Raw genomic sequence first — 17,385 nt, 5'->3', positions numbered from 1 at the left:
GGGGGGCTGCACTGATTACTGGGGGGGGGCTGCACTCATTACTGGGGGGCTGCACTGAGCACTCATTATTGGGGGGGCTGCACTGATTACTGGGTGGGGGGCTGCACTCATTATTGGGGGGTGGCTGCACTCATTACTGGGGGGCTGCACTGAGCACTCATTATTGGGGGGGGCTGCACTGATTACTGGGTGGGGGGCTGCACTCATTACTGGGGGGCTGCACTGAGCACTCATTATTGGGGGGCTGCACTCATTACTGGGTGGGGGGCTGCACTCATTACTGGGGGGCTGCACTGAGCACTCATTATTGGGGGGCTGCACTCATTACTGGGTGGGGGGCTGCACTCATTACTGGGGGGCTGCACTGAGCACTCATTATTGGGGTGGCTGCACTCATTACTGGGTGGGGGGCTGCACTGAGCACTCATTATTGGGGGTGGCTGCACTTATTATTGGGGGGCTGCACTGATTACTGGGTGGGGGGCTGCACTGAGCACTCATTATTGGGGGTGGCTGCACTGATTACTGGGGGGGGGGCTGCACTCATTACTGAGGGGCTGCACTGAGCACTCATTATTAGGGGTGGCTGCACTGATTACTGGGGGGTGGCTGCACTCATTACTGGGGGGGCTGCACCCATTATTAGGGGGGGGGCTGCACTGATTACTGGGTGAGGGGCTGCACTCATTACTGGGGGGGCTGCACTCATTATTAGGGGGGGGCTGCACTGATTACTGGGCCGCAGTCCCCTCTCCAGGAGCCGCGCGCAGTGTGCAGTCTCCGGCTCTTGTGTGCTCCTCACAGCCTCGTGCACCTCCGCGCGCCCCCGGCGTCCTTGTCCCGCAGGGCTTTGCACGGCAGTAACCTCGGCGGCGGCGGCGGCGGCGGCGGCGGGGGAGACCTTTCCTCTCCTTCCAGCGGGGACTAGGACGACGACGCCGCCTCCCCTCCTCCACACTCCTCCTTCTCCACCACCAGGGAAACATGGCGGCGCACAGCAAGTCCATCCCGCACAGCTGCTATGAGATCGGGCACACCTGGAACCCGTCCTGCCTCGTCTCCTACCTGCAGATCACACAGGGCGCCATGGAGGAGTCCCTGAAGATCTACGCGCCCCTGTATCTGGTGAGAGCTGGGAGGGGATGCAGCTGACAGCCAGGAGGAGGAGGAGGGAGCCGGGTGTAAGGAAGCCGAGGAGGGCCAAACGCGGCGGCTGCAGCTCCAGCGGTCACTTACTGTGCACTGGGCCTCGTATGTCAAAAACTGCTACATAGCGGTAATAGCATCCAATCATCTGCATGCTTTCATATTCACACTGCCAATCAGAACGTTCCTTTCACTATTTTTCCTGCCTTGGGAAAAAAATAAAAGCTGCATGTTGATTGGTTGCTAAGGAAGGTCTGTTTGTAATGACATGGCAACTATTACACTGAGAAACTATAAGTCCCAGAATGCTCTGGTTCAAATGAAGACGCATCACTGCATAGACATTTAGCAACCTGTCCATACCTCACCTATAGTAAATGTAAGCAACAACCCTAATGGTTGCCATGGAGAACCCACTATAGAATGCATTGGTTGTCCATAGCATCCAATAGGATTGTAGTTTACATTTATCATAGGGCCTCAGAAAAATGGGAGCTGGAATCTGATTGGTTGCTGTGGGCAAGTGCTGCGTTACTGTCAGCGCTTTTGGTCAGGCGTAATTAGTACATATACCCTAACGTCATGTTCAGACATATGTCACAGTCATATACGGTAGATACTGCAGTGCCCGGACTGACTGCCGGCCTCCTGACCTGACGTTAGAGCCTAAAGCGCGGCTAGTTCAGGTTAATAGACCCATAGTCAGTCCAAATATGGCCGTCTGGTCCCACCCTAAGGCCATGTTCACACATTCAGTATTTGGTCAGTATTTTATGGAAGAGCGCACGTTCGCTCTGCCAGCACCATTATGTCTATGGCCCCGTTGGTGCATACGTCTGAATCCCATTTTGCCCCGTACGCCCTGACGGGGCCACTGAACGGGTGCCAGAATGCAATGTGACGGTATACTTATCCTCTCACTGTTCCACTCCCGGTTATTGCTTACAAATACTGAAGTAAGGCTACTTTCACACTAGCGTCGGAATCTCCCCGTCACAATGCGTCGGGCAGAAATTCCGACGCTAGCGTTTAACGCACTGCACAACGGAGGCAGCGGATGCATTTCTCCGGCGCATCCGCTGCCCCATGGGGAGGTGGGGGCGGAGTTCCGGCCACGCATGCGCGGCCGGAAAAAGCGGTCCGTCAGGAGCAAAAAACGTTACATGTAGCGTTTTTTGCTCCCGACAGTCCGCCAAAGCACGACGCATCCGTCGTACGACGGATGCGGCGTGTGGCAATCCGTCGCAATGCGTCGTTAATACAAGTCTATGGAGAAAAAACACATCCTGCAAGCACTTTTGCAGGATACGTTTTTTCTGCAAAACGACGCATTGTGACGGATTGCAGTTAACGCTAGTGTGAAAGTAGCCTAAAATGCTGACCAAACACTGCACGTGTGAACGTGGCCTAAGGCTGAGACGACACAAAGCAAGCGAGGCCGCCGTATGACCCGCAACGTACCGCGCTCAGGACAGGCAAATTGCAATGAGTTCAGCATTTTTGGGATTCTCTGTGAATAGTGGGACGCGCAACCACATTGAGTTGTTGGGATACTGGGCCACCGGGCCAGCACGCACAGACAAGTGCTACCGGGTCTCGGGTCGTCCGTGAGGGGGCCCACTTTTGCCCGGTTTTAATTCACGATATCCGCTGTACATATATGGTGCTGGCTCAGGGGCCGACCCCCACGCCATACAGCGCAGATCCCGGCTGTGCTGCACAGCTGGCACCTTAGTCTGATATTGAGGCCGGAGGTCGTTCTGATTGCAGCAGTTTAACTTCTCACATGCCGCTGTCAATTCGTGACTATGGCGTTAAAGAGGTTGGAAATAGTGGAAAAGGGCAGTCGGGGGGACGTCTGAAGACCCCTTGTCTGTGATGCTTGTACCCAGTGCAGTATTGTATTATTGCTGTATTTGGCGGACCATGCGATCTGTTTAGAAAACTGAGTAGCAATGAAGTTATGGGTGCTGCGATCAGTGCGATCATCTTCCTGCATTTTATTTTATGTATTTATGGTGAATATGATCACGGTTATCCCTTAATTGTATAAATATTCTAATATTCACATATGGGAATCTCTGGTGACTCTGTACATTGATCTCCCATGGGTTACGTTTATTGCTGGGTTGTCAATGTTTCCAGTTGACTGGTCACAGTCCACAGGTCACAGATAACGACGGAAGAAAGGTATTGGTTTACCCCGGTCAAGGTTTCGAAAGTTCACTGTCTAGTTAAATCAGTCGAGTTCACATAGGTTTATAAATGCTCGTTCCCCTTATTAATTTCCACAAAGAGTTTGTCTATTCTTGTACATTTATGGCACATCCATGTGGGACCCCCATATACTGTATACATATGGCATATATATATAATGTATGACAAACATATACATTATATGGGGAAAAATATGTGACTCCTCCACATTCCCCCTACAGAACCTTTTCTGACCTCTCATTCTATATCCATAAACATTAATATGGGACTCGGCCCCTCTGCAGATATAACGGCTCCAGCTCTTCTGGGAAGGATTTTTTCAAGATTTTGGAGGCGTTTGTGGTAATTTTCCCCCCCTTGATCCAGAAGAGCATTTGCCAGATCAGATTCTGATGTTGGGGAGAATCTCCATTCTAGGTCATCTCAAAGGTTTTGTATGGGGTTGGGGTCCAGGCTCTGTGCGTCCGCTCATGTCGTTCCACCAAACTCCCCGATCCTTGTCTGTATGGACCTAGTGCTCTGGGCACAGTCATGGGGAACAGAAAAGAGTCTTCCCCAAACTGTTCCCACATAGCTGAAGCTACAATTGTCCACAATGTCTTGTGCTGAAGATTAAGATTTCCCTTCACTGGAACTAAGGGGCCGAGGCCGACACCTGATAACAGCTCATAGTATTATCCTCCTCCACCATCTGTACAGTGGCACAATGCAGTCAGGGGGTAATGTCCTCCAGGAATCACCAAACCCAGACTCCTCCATCAGACACAGAGAAGTGTGATCCGTCACCAATAGTGATGAGCGAGTTTACTCTTTGCTCGGGTTTTCCCGAGCACGAGCGGGTGGTCTCCGAGCATTTTTGACTACTCTGAGATCAAGTTTTCATCGCCTCAGCAGCATGGTTTACAGCTATTAGCCAGCCTGAGTACATGTGGGGATTACCTAGCAACTAGGCAACCCCCACATGTACTCAGCCTGGCTAATAGCTGTAAATCATTCAGCTGCCGTGATGAAAACTAAATCTCCAAACACAAACAAATACTCAGAGGTCACCCGAGTGTGCTCGGGAAAACCCGAGTAACGAGTACACTCGCTCATCACTAGTCACCAACCATTCTGTGACATGTTAGTAAAGTGAGAATGAGGGGCCGTAGGTTATACACTGGGCAGGGCAAGGGGCCGGAGGTTATACACTGGGGAGAGCGAGAGGCCGGAGGTTATACACTAGACAGGGCAAGGGGCCGGAGGTTATACACTGGGGAGGGCGAGAGGCCAAAGGTTATACACTGGACAGGGCAAGGGGCCGTAGGTTATACACTGGGGAGGGCGTTAATATTTGGTGGTGGGCTTCTGTGACCACTTATGACCTGTTATGTCAAACACGTATGGGAGGTGACCCCCTCCAGTGAAGTCTATTGGAGTTATGGAGACAGTGACTCTCTTAGACATCCATGGTGATAGTCACATGAATGCCTTTCCACTTCTTCTGGGCTGGATCAGGCTCACTGCCATCAGGGGTTCATTGTACTGTATTATGAGAAGTCTGAGTCCCAAAGAACGTTGTACTGTATATATAACACACAACAATAGTGGCGAGAGGACACCTGGTAGGCCAAAAACCAGGATTACCATTTTGTCATCGAAGGTGAATTGAGGGACTAATTCTTCCAATCCACCTGTGGCTTTAAAAGAGTTGTCAGGAGAAGAAAATGTATCACGTATCTGATGCGTTACTGATTGGTGGGGGTCCGACTGCTGGCATTCACACCAATCGGAAAAACAGGGAATTTTTATCCACAACGGAACACGTTTATCCCCGTTTGAAAATGGAGCAACAGGTCAGATGCTCAACCGCCACCCCATTTATTCTCTATGGGACTGTCATAAAGAGCCTAGTGCAACACTTTGGCCCCATAGGGAATTAATAGGGCAGTAGAGACACTCCATTCTAATGGTTTAAAAGTGCCTCTTTCTGCCAATTGTTGCTGGTCCCAGTTATCGACCCTCACCAATCAATAAGTTATTTCCTAACTCGCGGATAGGTGATGGTTTGTTTTCACTGGAAAACCTTTTTAATGACATAATTAGAAATGGTGGCCTGAGACCGGAGGTTGAGTGTGTAATAGGGCTCTTGGCATGAGCTATCTCTAAAATCCAACCTTGTTGGGAAGGAAAGCATGGATCAGTCACTGCCCTGGTCTGGTTGAAGCAGAGGTTTGAACTAAACGCCGAACCAGTGTTGTTGGAATCCTTTTGGTCATTGCTAGTTGCCTGCCTTGTAGTTTGCTAACATACTTATTACTTTTCGAGCAAGTATGGGATTGACAAGGCTACGATTAGGTCGGTTCATGACTGGCTCAGTTATCGTACTCAAAGAGTGATAATAAATGGTTGCACATCCAACTGGAAGAGCTTTTCAAGTGGGGACTACAAGGCTCTGTCCTGACCCCAGTGTTGTTCAACATTTTTATAAATCTTTTATAAAATCACAAATCTATCAGGTCTACATGGTCCAGCCTGCTATCCTCACGGAAGGCGGAAATAGAAATGATGGGCACCGTTGGATATAGATGTCGGGGTGGTCAAGGATCCTGATCGAGAATCACTTCTGTGACATCCAAGGTATTGCCTACATGGGACTACCATAACGATTTACTGTGTGCTCGTTCTACAGTCTTCTAAGACATCATTTAGGAGCGATGGCTGCCTATCAGATGATTTCGGCACTGTGATAAGCCCACGTTGGGTTATCCAGCGCCATGTGCTCAGCACTGATTTTTTTATTTGTTTTTGCAACTCATAGATAAAATTGGTAAAAATCCTACCCATTTTACTTTTTCGCACCCCCAGGTTCGAACAGAACTATTTCAGCCTATGCTCTTGGTGTGACGATAACCGTAAAACTGATCTGCCACCAGTAGAGTCGGTGTCAAATGATTTGCAGGATCCCCTGCTTTTGCCACGTTTGTAACCTGTGGATGCTAGACAGGATCCCTAAAAAAACTCAAAACACGCATCTTACCTCCTGACATCCCGGGCTGTTCTTTTGATTAGCCAGGCCTGGTACGACGTCTCTTGTTGGCCGCGACCATGATATGGCGCCAGGCTGACAAATCGGAAGAGGAGCCGGGTGAGAGGCGATTCAAAGGGCTTCCAATCCAGTGGCCACAAATTACTGACGTGGTCCTGCAAATGGATTTGCACTAAGTTTAGACTCACACGGAAAAAAAAATTGTGTACATTATGGAACAAGTATGGATTTTTCAGAAATGGCGTCCCAATATTCAATTAAAAATGACAATGACACGATTTCCTATTTTGAAAACATTCATTTTACAAACACAACACAAAAAAATTGGACCTAATTATAAAAATGATAAAATCTTAGTTGCTAGAAGCTAAAGATTAGGCATCCCAAAAAAAGGACATTGCTAGATAATGGGTTAAACAGATTTTAGACCTCAAGACTGGTATATTTACTTTTCTGATCTATGTAGCAAAATATTGTAAAAATTTAAAATAAAAAAAAAAATTAATATATGTTAGTTTTTTTTTAAGGTAATTTCTTCAGGCTAGATCCAAAATTTGGGCAAACTTGCCAGGCTTTACGAGACGAGTGTGTAATAAGCTTACTGTCAGGATTCAATTGTATTTCCAAGATTGGACAGTCGCTACATGAACGTAAGTATGACGTGTGCCGACTACCTTCTCTTCCATGGAACACTGGAATGTTGACAGAAGACGGAAAATAAACCAGTGTCCACGTGGAAAATTTGCGGTCACGAAATGATTGCTCAAACCGGCACGCAGAGCCAATTCCTAACAGTGTATATAGAAAACCTGGGAAACCCCTTTAAATGCTTGTGTATGGGGCTAGAAATAATTTTGGGTTTGATTAGAAATTGGCACTGTTTCGCTGAAAATTGCGGTCTGCAGAATGAGTTATCGAAGAGTCCGTCAGTGGTTTCTTAGGTTGGGCTATTAGTAGTCAATTTTTGAAGCCCATTTAAAGGTCAAATAAGCTTGGTCCTTTAAAGAGTGAACATTTTTTGGTATTTGCATTTTAACTTTTATTTCCTGTCCTGTATTTTTGGAAATTGCTTTATAGAAAAAAAAAAACCCACAAGACATTTTATAACCCGGCTTTATTGCTTTCCGTGGGTTTTGGATTTAACGAGGGTGCTCGTCTCGTACGTCGATGGGTGTGTAATCCTAGCACTTCTCGGTCACACAGATCATCATGATGGGCTCTAGTAATGGAGATTTGATACTTTAGCTGGAGCAGACAGGGTCGTAGAAGCCAGGAACAACAGGATGGTGGTCACCACCACCCAATTAATGGTCCTTACTTCGAAAAATTGGACTCATTTATTGAGAACCCAATTATTAGTTATCCGTAGGATCCGGTAGAGGCAAATATACCTTCTGCCAGAGGGAATTATATGTTGTGAACTGTAATTTTCTATGAAGCTGTACTATTTTATTTTATTTTTTTTTTTAGAAAAGATCAGCACTAGGTAGAAAAGGATTGTTCTGTGTTATGAGAACTTTTTGCAAACTACAGAGAAAAAAATCCTTTTTTTTACTTACACACGTTTTTTCACTCCTTCGTCGCCAAATTTACTGTTATAAAGTGGTTGAATCACTATTTTTTTTTAAAATAAATCTAGGCCTTAAATTGATAGAACATGAAATATATTTTTATTATTAACATTTCTAAACTTTTCTAAATTCCTATTCTGATATCGCGGGTCTGGAGCCCAATCCTGAAGGTGAGCATGTTCTGTCTCCGTTCCATTTGTTGACTTTGTTCCAGTCAACTGCTTCACCTAGCAGTCCCATAGACAATGAATTGAGCCAAGTCTACCTCTATAGGATAAAGGATAACTTTATGCTATAGACAATGAATTGTGCAAAGTCTACCTCTATAGGATAAAGGATAACTTTATGCTATAGACAATGAATTGAGCCAATTCTACCTCTATAGGATAAAGGATAACTTTATGCTATAGACAATGAATTGAGCAAAGTCTACCTCTATAGGATAAAGGATAACTTTATGCTATAGACAATGAATTGAGCAAAGTCTACCTCTATAGGATAAAGGATAACTTTATGCTATAGACAATGAATTGAGCAAAGTCTACCTCTATAGGATAAAGGATAACTTTATGCTATAGACAATGAATTGAGCAAAGTCTACCTCTATAGCATAAAGGATAACTTTATGCTATAGACAATGAATTGAGCAAAGTCTACCTCTATAGGATAAAGGATAACTTTATGCTATAGACAATGAATTGTGCAAAGTCTACCCCTATAGGATAAATGATAACTTTATGCTATAGACAATGAATTGTGCAAAGTCTACCCCTATAGGATAAAGGATAACTTTATGCTATAGACAATGAATTGAGCAAAGTCTACCTCTATAGGATAAAGGATAACTTTATGCTATAGACAATGAATTGAGCAAAGTCTACCTCTATAGGATAAAGGATAACTTTATGCTATAGACAATGAATTGAGCAAAGTCTACCTCTATAGGATAAAGGATAACTTTGATTTTTTTTTTTTTTTTTTTGGGGGGGGGAGAATAACCCTTTAATTAACTTACCCAATAAAAAGTCTCATTGTCTGTCTTTATGAGCTCATCGCTCCCCTACTTGTGCTTCGTGTTTACCAGTGATTGTGCCTGGATGGTTTACATTTTGGGCCAGCGGCATAGTTATACCGCTGGTCTGAGAGGTTCGCTCTCTGATGTTGCTGGCAGAGGTAACTTTGCCTCTGCAGCATCGGAGGAGCATAGGGGGACTGAAGTTACTTGGATTTTTACTATTGGAAAGATCTCGTAAGCGCTGCACTCTTTGCCCAGGAGACCAGCGATGTGCCATAACATGGGCATAACGGGGTAAATTTGAAACTAAAAATCCCCCCCCCCCATTCTTGAGAACGGACTTTGAAACTGGAGTCAAAACATTTCTACCCTTTCCAACTCCAACCTTAGCTAGCTCCAACTCCACAGCCCTGGTTTATTGAGACCCGCCTAGGTCAAAATGTTCCTCTAAATTTATGCTGAAATGGATAACATCCCCATTTAGAATCTGCGAAAGCCAATCTAATGGATATATTTATAAAAAAATATTGTTTCCCAAGAAAAGTTTCCTTGGATGAATCATAAATACTTGATTGGTGGAGGTCTGACCCCTACAGGGGTGAATCCAGGGTCATAAGAAGGGGTCGGTACGAAACAAAAGTCACCCTGCTGCTGGTATTGTATCTGTGTTGACTCATTTCTCCCTTATAACCGGTCCTGCTCGGCCATCTTGATTCCATTTTCATCCATTTCAGTCATATTTTGCTTTTTTTTTGTTGTTGTTGTTTTCCAAGTCTATGGGTGCGTAATCCTAGCGCTGGGCTTCTTGGTCACACAGATCATCAACACATCCCTATTGCCTCTCCCCTCTCCCCATCTGCTTCTCACCTTTTGGCTCTAACCTCCTCTTTCGGCCTCTCGCAGCATACTAACTCGCCAACACATGAAGATGGAAACTCCCTTGACTTGGTCTTCTCCCGGCTTTGCTCAGTGGATGATTTCACAAACTCCCCTCTCCCACTCTCTGACCACCACCTTCTTTCATTCTCTATCAAGAACTGCCATCCCGCTCAGGTCACCCCCACTTTCCACACTTATAGAAACATACAGGCCATTAACACCCAGGAACTTATGAAGAACTTGCAGTCCTCATTGGCCCCAATCTCCTCCATCTCATGTCCTGATTCTGCTCTGAAGCATTACAATGAAACCCTGCAAAGTGCCCTGGATGAAGCTGCTCCTCCTATACATAAAACAACTCGGCACAGACGGCAACAACCGTGGCACACGCTGCAAACACGTTTCCTGCAGCGGTGCTCCAGGTGCGCAGAACGTCTGTGGAGAAAATCTAATCTACCCGAAGATTTCATCCATTATAAGTTCATGCTAAAGACATACAATTCTGCCCTTCACCTCTCCAAACAAACCTACTTCAACACCCTCATCACCTCCCTGTCCAATAACCCTAAACGTCTCTTTGACACGTTCCAGTCCCTACTCAACCCAAGAGCGCAGGCCCCAACCACGGATCTCCGTGCTGACAATCTGGCCAATTACTTCAAAGAAAAAATTGACCATATTCGACAGGAAATCATCTCCCAATCTCTTCATACCATGCACTGTCCTCCCTCCCCCACTGCATCTAGTTCACTCTCTGACTTTGAACCAGTTACAGAAGAAGAAGTAAGCAGGCTCCTTGCATCTTCTCGCCCGACCACTTGCACCAGTGACCCCATTCCGTCACATTTCCTCCAGTCCCTTTCCCCGGCTGTCACCTCTCACCTAACAAAAATATTCAACCTTTCCCTCACTTCCGGTATTTTTCCCTCCTCATTTAAGCATGCCATCATACATCCATTACTTAAAAAACCATCCCTCGACCAAAACTGTGCCGCTAATTATAGACCTGTCTCTAATCTTCCCTTCATCTCTAAACTCCTCGAACGCCTGGTCCACTCCCGTCTTACCCGCTATCTCTCAGATAACTCTCTTCTCGACCCTCTTCAATCTGGCTTCCGCTCTTTACACTCTACTGAAACTGCCCTCACTAAAGTCTCTAATGACCTACTAACAGCTAAATCTAATGGTCACTACTCCATGCTAATTCTCTTGGATCTCTCTGCAGCATTCGATACTGTGGATCATCAGCTCCTCCTCACTATGCTCCACTCCATCGGCCTCAAGGACACCGTTCTCTCTTGGTTCTCCTCCTATCTCTCTGACCGATCCTTCACTGTATGTTTTGCTGGTTCCTCCTCCTCTCACCTTCCCCTTACTGTTGGGGTTCCTCAAGGATCAGTCCTAGGCCCCCTCCTCTTCTCTTTGTATACTGCCCCTATTGGACAAACAATCAGTAGATTTGGCTTCCAGTACCATCTCTATGCTGACGACACCCAACTATACACTTCTTCTCCTGATCTCACGCCTGCCTTATTAGAAAACACCAGTGATTGTCTTACCGCTGTCTCTAGCATCATGTCCTCCCTCTATCTGAAACTAAACCTGTCAAAAACTGAACTCCTCGTGTTTTCTCCCTCTACTAACCTACCTTTGCCTGACATTGCCATCTCCGTGTGCGGTTCCACCATTACTCCAAAGCAACATGCCCGCTGCCTTGGGGTCATCCTTGATTCTGACCTTTCATTCACCCCCCACATCCGATCACTGGCTCGCTCTTCTTACCTGCATCTCAAAAACATTTCTAGAATTCGCCCTTTTCTTACTTTCGACTCTGCAAAAACTCTTACTGTTTCACTTATTCATTCTCGTCTGGACTATTGTAACTCTCTACTAATCGGCCTCCCTCTTACCAAACTCTCCCCGCTCCAATCTGTCCTGAATGCTGCTGCCAGGATCATATTCCTCACCAACCGTTACACCGATGCCTCTACCTTGTGCCAGTCATTACACTGGTTACCCATCCACTCAAGAATCCAGTACAAAACTACTACCCTCATCCACAAAGCACTCCATGGCTCAGCACCACCCTACATCTCCTCTCTGGTCTCAGTCTACCACCCTACCCGTGCCCTCCGCTCCGCTGATGACCTCAGGTTAGCATCCTCAATAATCAGAACCTCCCACTCCCGTCTCCAAGACTTTACACGTGCTGCGCCGATTCTTTGGAATGCACTACCTAGGATAATACGATTAATCCCCAATCCCCACAGTTTTAAGCGTGCCCTAAAAACTCATTTGTTCAGACTGGCCTACCGCCTCAATGCATTAACCTAACGATCCCTGTGTGGCCTATATTAAAAAAAAAAAAAAAAAATTAATTAACTGGTTCATGCAGCTTTACATGAACACCCAAGCCTTACACTATGGCTGGTCCGAATAACTATAGCAATTGTTACCATCCACCTCTCGTGTCTCCCCTTTTCCTCATAGTTTGTAAGCTTACGAGCAGGGCCCTCACTCCTCTTGATATCTGTTTTGAACTGTATTTCTGTTATGCTGTAATGTCTATTGTATGTACAAGTCCCCTCTATAATTTGTAAAGCGCTGCGGAATATGTTGGCGCTATATAAATAAAAATTATTATTATTATTATTAACACTGGCCTTAGTAATGGAGATTTGATATTTTAGCCAGAGCAGAACGGGTTGTGGAAGCCAGGAACAACAGGATGGTGGTCATCACCACCCAATTAATGGTCCTTACTTCCAAAATTGGACTCGTTCATTTAGAACCCAACCATAAGTTATCGATATGATCTGGTGGATGGAAATAAACATCTGCCAGAGGGAAATGTGTCTCCTGGACTGAAATTGAGCTCCATGAAGCTTTACTGGAAGTTGGATTTTTTTTGTTGTTGAGGGGAATGGAATTGTTCTGCAGTTTGAGAACTTTTTTTTTGCAAAATTCACTAAAAAAAAAAACTATTTAAAACAAAAAACAAAATCTGTCAGTGATTGTGCCACCAAGTTCTATTTATGCATATTCTTATATGTTCAAATTTACATTAAATATACATTAACGGGGTCCTCTAGTAGATTTTTATGCTATGTTTGAAAATTTTTTAATTTTATTTTTTGTGGCCACTGATTTGAAAAAAGTGGTTTTGAGAAAAACGCACTGATTACACAGACGCGATTACTTGTGAATCGATCAATCAGATATTCGAGAGCCATAGAGCGATCCTCCCTCATGCTCATACAATTCCTGCAGAGCTGCTCTCTCTTTTATGTGATGAGATCTGTCTTCACGAGCGGAGTCAGACGAACGCCACTCCGAGGGACGCCCCGAGTGTGCGCATGCATCCCCGCTCGCTGCCCAATAGTCGTTTCCATCACATCCATTACTTTAAGAATTGCTCTAAATCTCTCGTTAAAGATAATTCTTGCCGAAAACGTAGCTATGTTCACAATCTTTGCACCCGAATGAAGATGTTTCAAGCAAAAGTCCAAATGAGTGAGTTGAGCAAATCGTTGTTACTTTGCGATTCTGTTCCAGAAAATCGTCATCCTATTAGATCTCTGCTCATTGTGAGCCGATTACTAAAGGTCATAATACTAAGAACAGTTTTTTAAAATGCCGCCCAAAAATGACCAGCTATTAGGTTAGTTAATGCAAAAGCTAAGAAAGCATACTCGCAAAGCCGATGGAATGCTCCATAGTGCGCTCTGCCTTCTGAGCACCGAGCGCGTGCCGGAGATCACTCCATAGTGCGCTGTGCGGGCTGAGCACTGAGCGCACGCCAGAGATCACTCCATAGTGCTCTTTGCCTTCCTTCCGAGCACCGAGCTGGCGCCAGAGACCACTCCATAGTGCGCTGTGTGGACCGAGCACTGAGCGCGCGCCGAAGATCACTGCATAGTGCGCTGTGTTGTCTGAGCAATTAGCAGGCTCCGAAGATCACTGCATAGTGTGCTGTGCGGTCTGAGCAATTAGCAGGCTCCGAAGATCACTGCATAGTGCGCTGTGTGGTCTGAGCAATGAGCGGACGCTGGAGATCATTCCATAGTGCGCTGTGCGGTCTGAGCACCAAGCGCGCCGGAGATCACTCCATAGTGCGCTGTGCGGTCCAAGCACGATGCGCGCACCGGAGATCACTCCATAGTGCACTGTGCAGTCTGAGCGCACGCCAGAGATCACTCCATAGTGCTCTTTGCCTTCCTTCCGAGCATCGAGCTGGCACCAGAGACCACTCCATAGTGCGCTGCAATGAGCGGACGCTGGTGATCACTCCATAGTGCGCTGTGTGGTCCAAGCACGAAGTGCGCGCCGGAGAGCACTCCCTATAAGGTGCTATAACATTTTTAATATTGTGAATTGAGCTAAAATCGTTTTGCAGGTATATTCTCCACACTAAATGAAAAATCTGAAAAGAAAAAAAACGATTTTTCCGCTAGATTAGAAGACCCTCTTAATAAAAAGTTTTCTTGTATTGTGACACACCAATGCATTTTTTTTCATAACTTCCCTCTAACCTTCTATACCCATTTTTTCTCTTTTTCTCCTTTATGATAAACATGCCCTCCCAGAAACCATACCTTTTTTTTCCCACATGGGTTTGGAGACCAGTTGTAACTAATTTCTCACGTTTCTAAAATATTTATGGGTTTGGTGGATTTATTGAACGTCCTCGGCTCCTACGTCAATGGGTGTGTAATCCTAGTGCCGAGCTTTTTGGTCACACACATCATCAACACTGGCCCTAGTGATGGAGATTTGATACTTCATCCAGGACAGAACTCGTAGTGGAAGCCAGGAACAACAGGATTTTAGTCATCACCACCCAATTAATGGTCCTTACTTCCAAAATTGGTCTCATTTATTGAGAAGCCAATCATTAGTTATCGATATGATCCCTTCGATATGAATTCACATCTGCCAGAGGGAAATGTATCTTCTGAACCATAATTGATTCTTAGAAACCTCTTAAAGGTTTTTTTGGGGGACTTATTTTTTTTAATTGCGCTTGATCCAAATTTTCTAATATGGTTTCTCCTCCAATTCAGTCCAGTTTTGAAGCTGGCGACATGACCACCTCACTATTTTTGCGGTCCAAGGTGGAATAAATGTCATACTATTCGCATGTGATTGTTTTTTTGCTCGGGTGGCAGCCTTCCCCGATGAACCCGTCATCAGAGTAAATAGTATGATCCCACTCTGTTGGCAGAACAGAACTCGTGATCGTAACTTCGCCCGGAGGGAATGTGCATGATGCTCATGTGGCGGGCAATACTGTTATCACCAGCTTGTGGGCAGGATGGGAGCTCAGCTAGGTGTTACAGCAAAAGTAGATTTTTGGTTTCTGCTCTATTTAGAAAGCACACACTCCCCAAATTGGAAGCATTGTACCTCGGAAGCAATGGGGGAAAAAATAAAGGAAAACGCTAAAAACTTTTGAAAATTTACTTAATTTTGGTATTTTATAAAGGCGTATTCCAGATATGAAAAATGATAACAGATTTTCATCCATCCCCTGGATAGGCGATATCTGGTAGACCGATGACAAATTGATTCACGAAACTGGTCCATTGGGTAGGTCAATAGTTTCTGGTGGCTGGATTGGAAGCTCGCAAATTTTTTCCGTCTGGTATCTCCAGAACAGATTTTGATTAGAGAGTTTGGCGTGACGTCATCATTGAATTGAGGCATGATCATCTAATCAAAAGTCGAGGATGCCGGAAGACATTTGCAAGCCTCGTGTCCAGAGACTACTCACCTGGCAGACGGACTTTAGTCCAGTAAATTGATCTGCCCATCTTTAGTTTTTATACAACCTAGGGAACTGCCACTGATCACCAGAACATTGGGTCTGATATCTGGATCGGTGGTCAAGCATGCCCTCTACCATTATTTGTGGTGTCAGTGGTACTGCTGAAGAGAGCCAAGTATAGTGTGGTACTACTAAACTTCATGATTGACCACCACTCCATCAGACAGGGAATTCAGTACTCCCAGTTCTGGTGATGGTCCCAATGGTCGTAACCCAATTGTTCTTCTCCGTACCAGATAATAATTTTTCAAAATCGGAATACTGAAGGCTGCAGCTAATCAGCGGTTGCTGATTGTCTGCAGCGGTCTTGTGACTTAACCATGTCAACTGACTGGGAGACACAGCACCGATATCGGGGGATCGACACCAGTCCTGGAGGTAAGTACAGTACATACTTTGGATTTTTTTATTTAATGTTGGACACATTAGAAGTTTAGGTGTTGTCCAGTAATACTCCTATAAATTATTAACAATTTTGTAGCATCAATTACAGCTTGAGGACAAGGATGGCGCTCTTTCTGGAATCTTTTTTTTTTTTTTTTTTTCTACTAATGGTGGACATCCCAGATAAATTATCCAGTGAAGTTACCTAAAAAAAGAGCATCTTCCATTAGGCTGTAGGCTTTTATGGGGGATCGGTTGACCTTACTCTGGGGGACCAGTTGACCTTACTCTGGGGGACCGGTAGACCTTACCCTGGGGGACTGGTTGACTTTACCCTGGGGGGCCGGTTGACCTTACCTTGGTGGACCGGTTGACCTTACCCTGGTGGACCGGTTGAACTTACCCTGGGGGACAGGTTGACTTTTACCCTGGGGGACCGGTTGACCTTACGCTGGTGGACCGGTAGACCTTACCCTGGGAGACCGGTTGACCTTACCCTGGTGGACCGGTTGACCTTACCCTGGTGGACTGGTTGACCTTACCCTGGTGGACCGGTAGACCTTACCCTGGTGGACCGGTAGACCTTACCCTGGTGGACCGGTAGACCTTACCCTGGTGGACCGGTTGACCTTACCCTGGTGGACCGGTTGACCTTACCCTGGTGGACCGGTTGACCTTACCCTGGTGGACCGGTTGACCTTACCCTGGTGGACCGGTTGACCTTACCCTGGTGGACCGGTTGACCTTACCCTGGTGGACCGGTTGACCTTACGCTGGTGGACCGGTAGACCTTACCCTGGGGGACCGGTTGACCTTACCCTGGTGGACCGGTTGACCTTACCCTGGTGGACCGGTTGACCTTACCCTGGTGGACCGGTTGACCTTACCCTGGTGGACCGGTAGACCTTACCCTGGTGGACCGGTAGACCATACCCTGGTGGACCGGTAGACCTTACCCTGGTGGACCGGTAGACCTTACCCTGGGGGACCGGTTGACTTTACCCTGGGGGACCGGTTGACCTTACCCTGGTGGACCGGTTGAACTTACCTTGGGGGACAGGTTGACCTTACCCTGGGGGATCAGTTAACTTTGACCTGGGGGACCGGTTGACCTTACCCTGGGGGACAGGGTTGACCTTACCCTGGGGGACCTCTCTGTGTGCATATTTTACTCCTGATGCCACAGCTGTCACATTGGTATTTATACAGTTTATACAGTTGTGGGTGTAAAATGCCCATTAAGCTAGGCTAGATGTTGACCTTGACCTATATGCATTCTGATACAAACTAATGAGGTCCTTTCTCTTTTGGCCAAATT

At 46.0% G+C, this 17,385-nt stretch overlaps 1 protein-coding gene across 2 annotated transcripts in view; it reads left to right on the top strand.

Annotated features, from left to right (window-relative positions):
* The first annotated feature begins 831 nt into the window (after positions 1–831).
* TMEM135 (transmembrane protein 135) overlaps positions 832–17,385 on the top strand; it is a 426,102-nt gene continuing 409,548 nt past the window's right edge. Inside the window, exon 1 of one of the 2 annotated variants that reach the window (XM_069759272.1) lies at positions 832–1,125. In XM_069759272.1, coding sequence (XP_069615373.1) covers positions 985–1,125 — 141 coding nt within the window. In that variant the 5' untranslated portion in view covers positions 832–984. The remainder of the gene's footprint in view (positions 1,126–17,385) is intronic. The other variant, XM_069759273.1, reaches the window with a different exon arrangement.

This window comes from Ranitomeya imitator, chromosome 3 (assembly GCF_032444005.1).
Source record: "Ranitomeya imitator isolate aRanImi1 chromosome 3, aRanImi1.pri, whole genome shotgun sequence".
NCBI lineage: Eukaryota > Metazoa > Chordata > Amphibia > Anura > Dendrobatidae > Ranitomeya > Ranitomeya imitator.
Note: the sequence above shows the minus strand (reverse complement) of the source record. Positions and strands in the feature narration are given on the sequence as shown.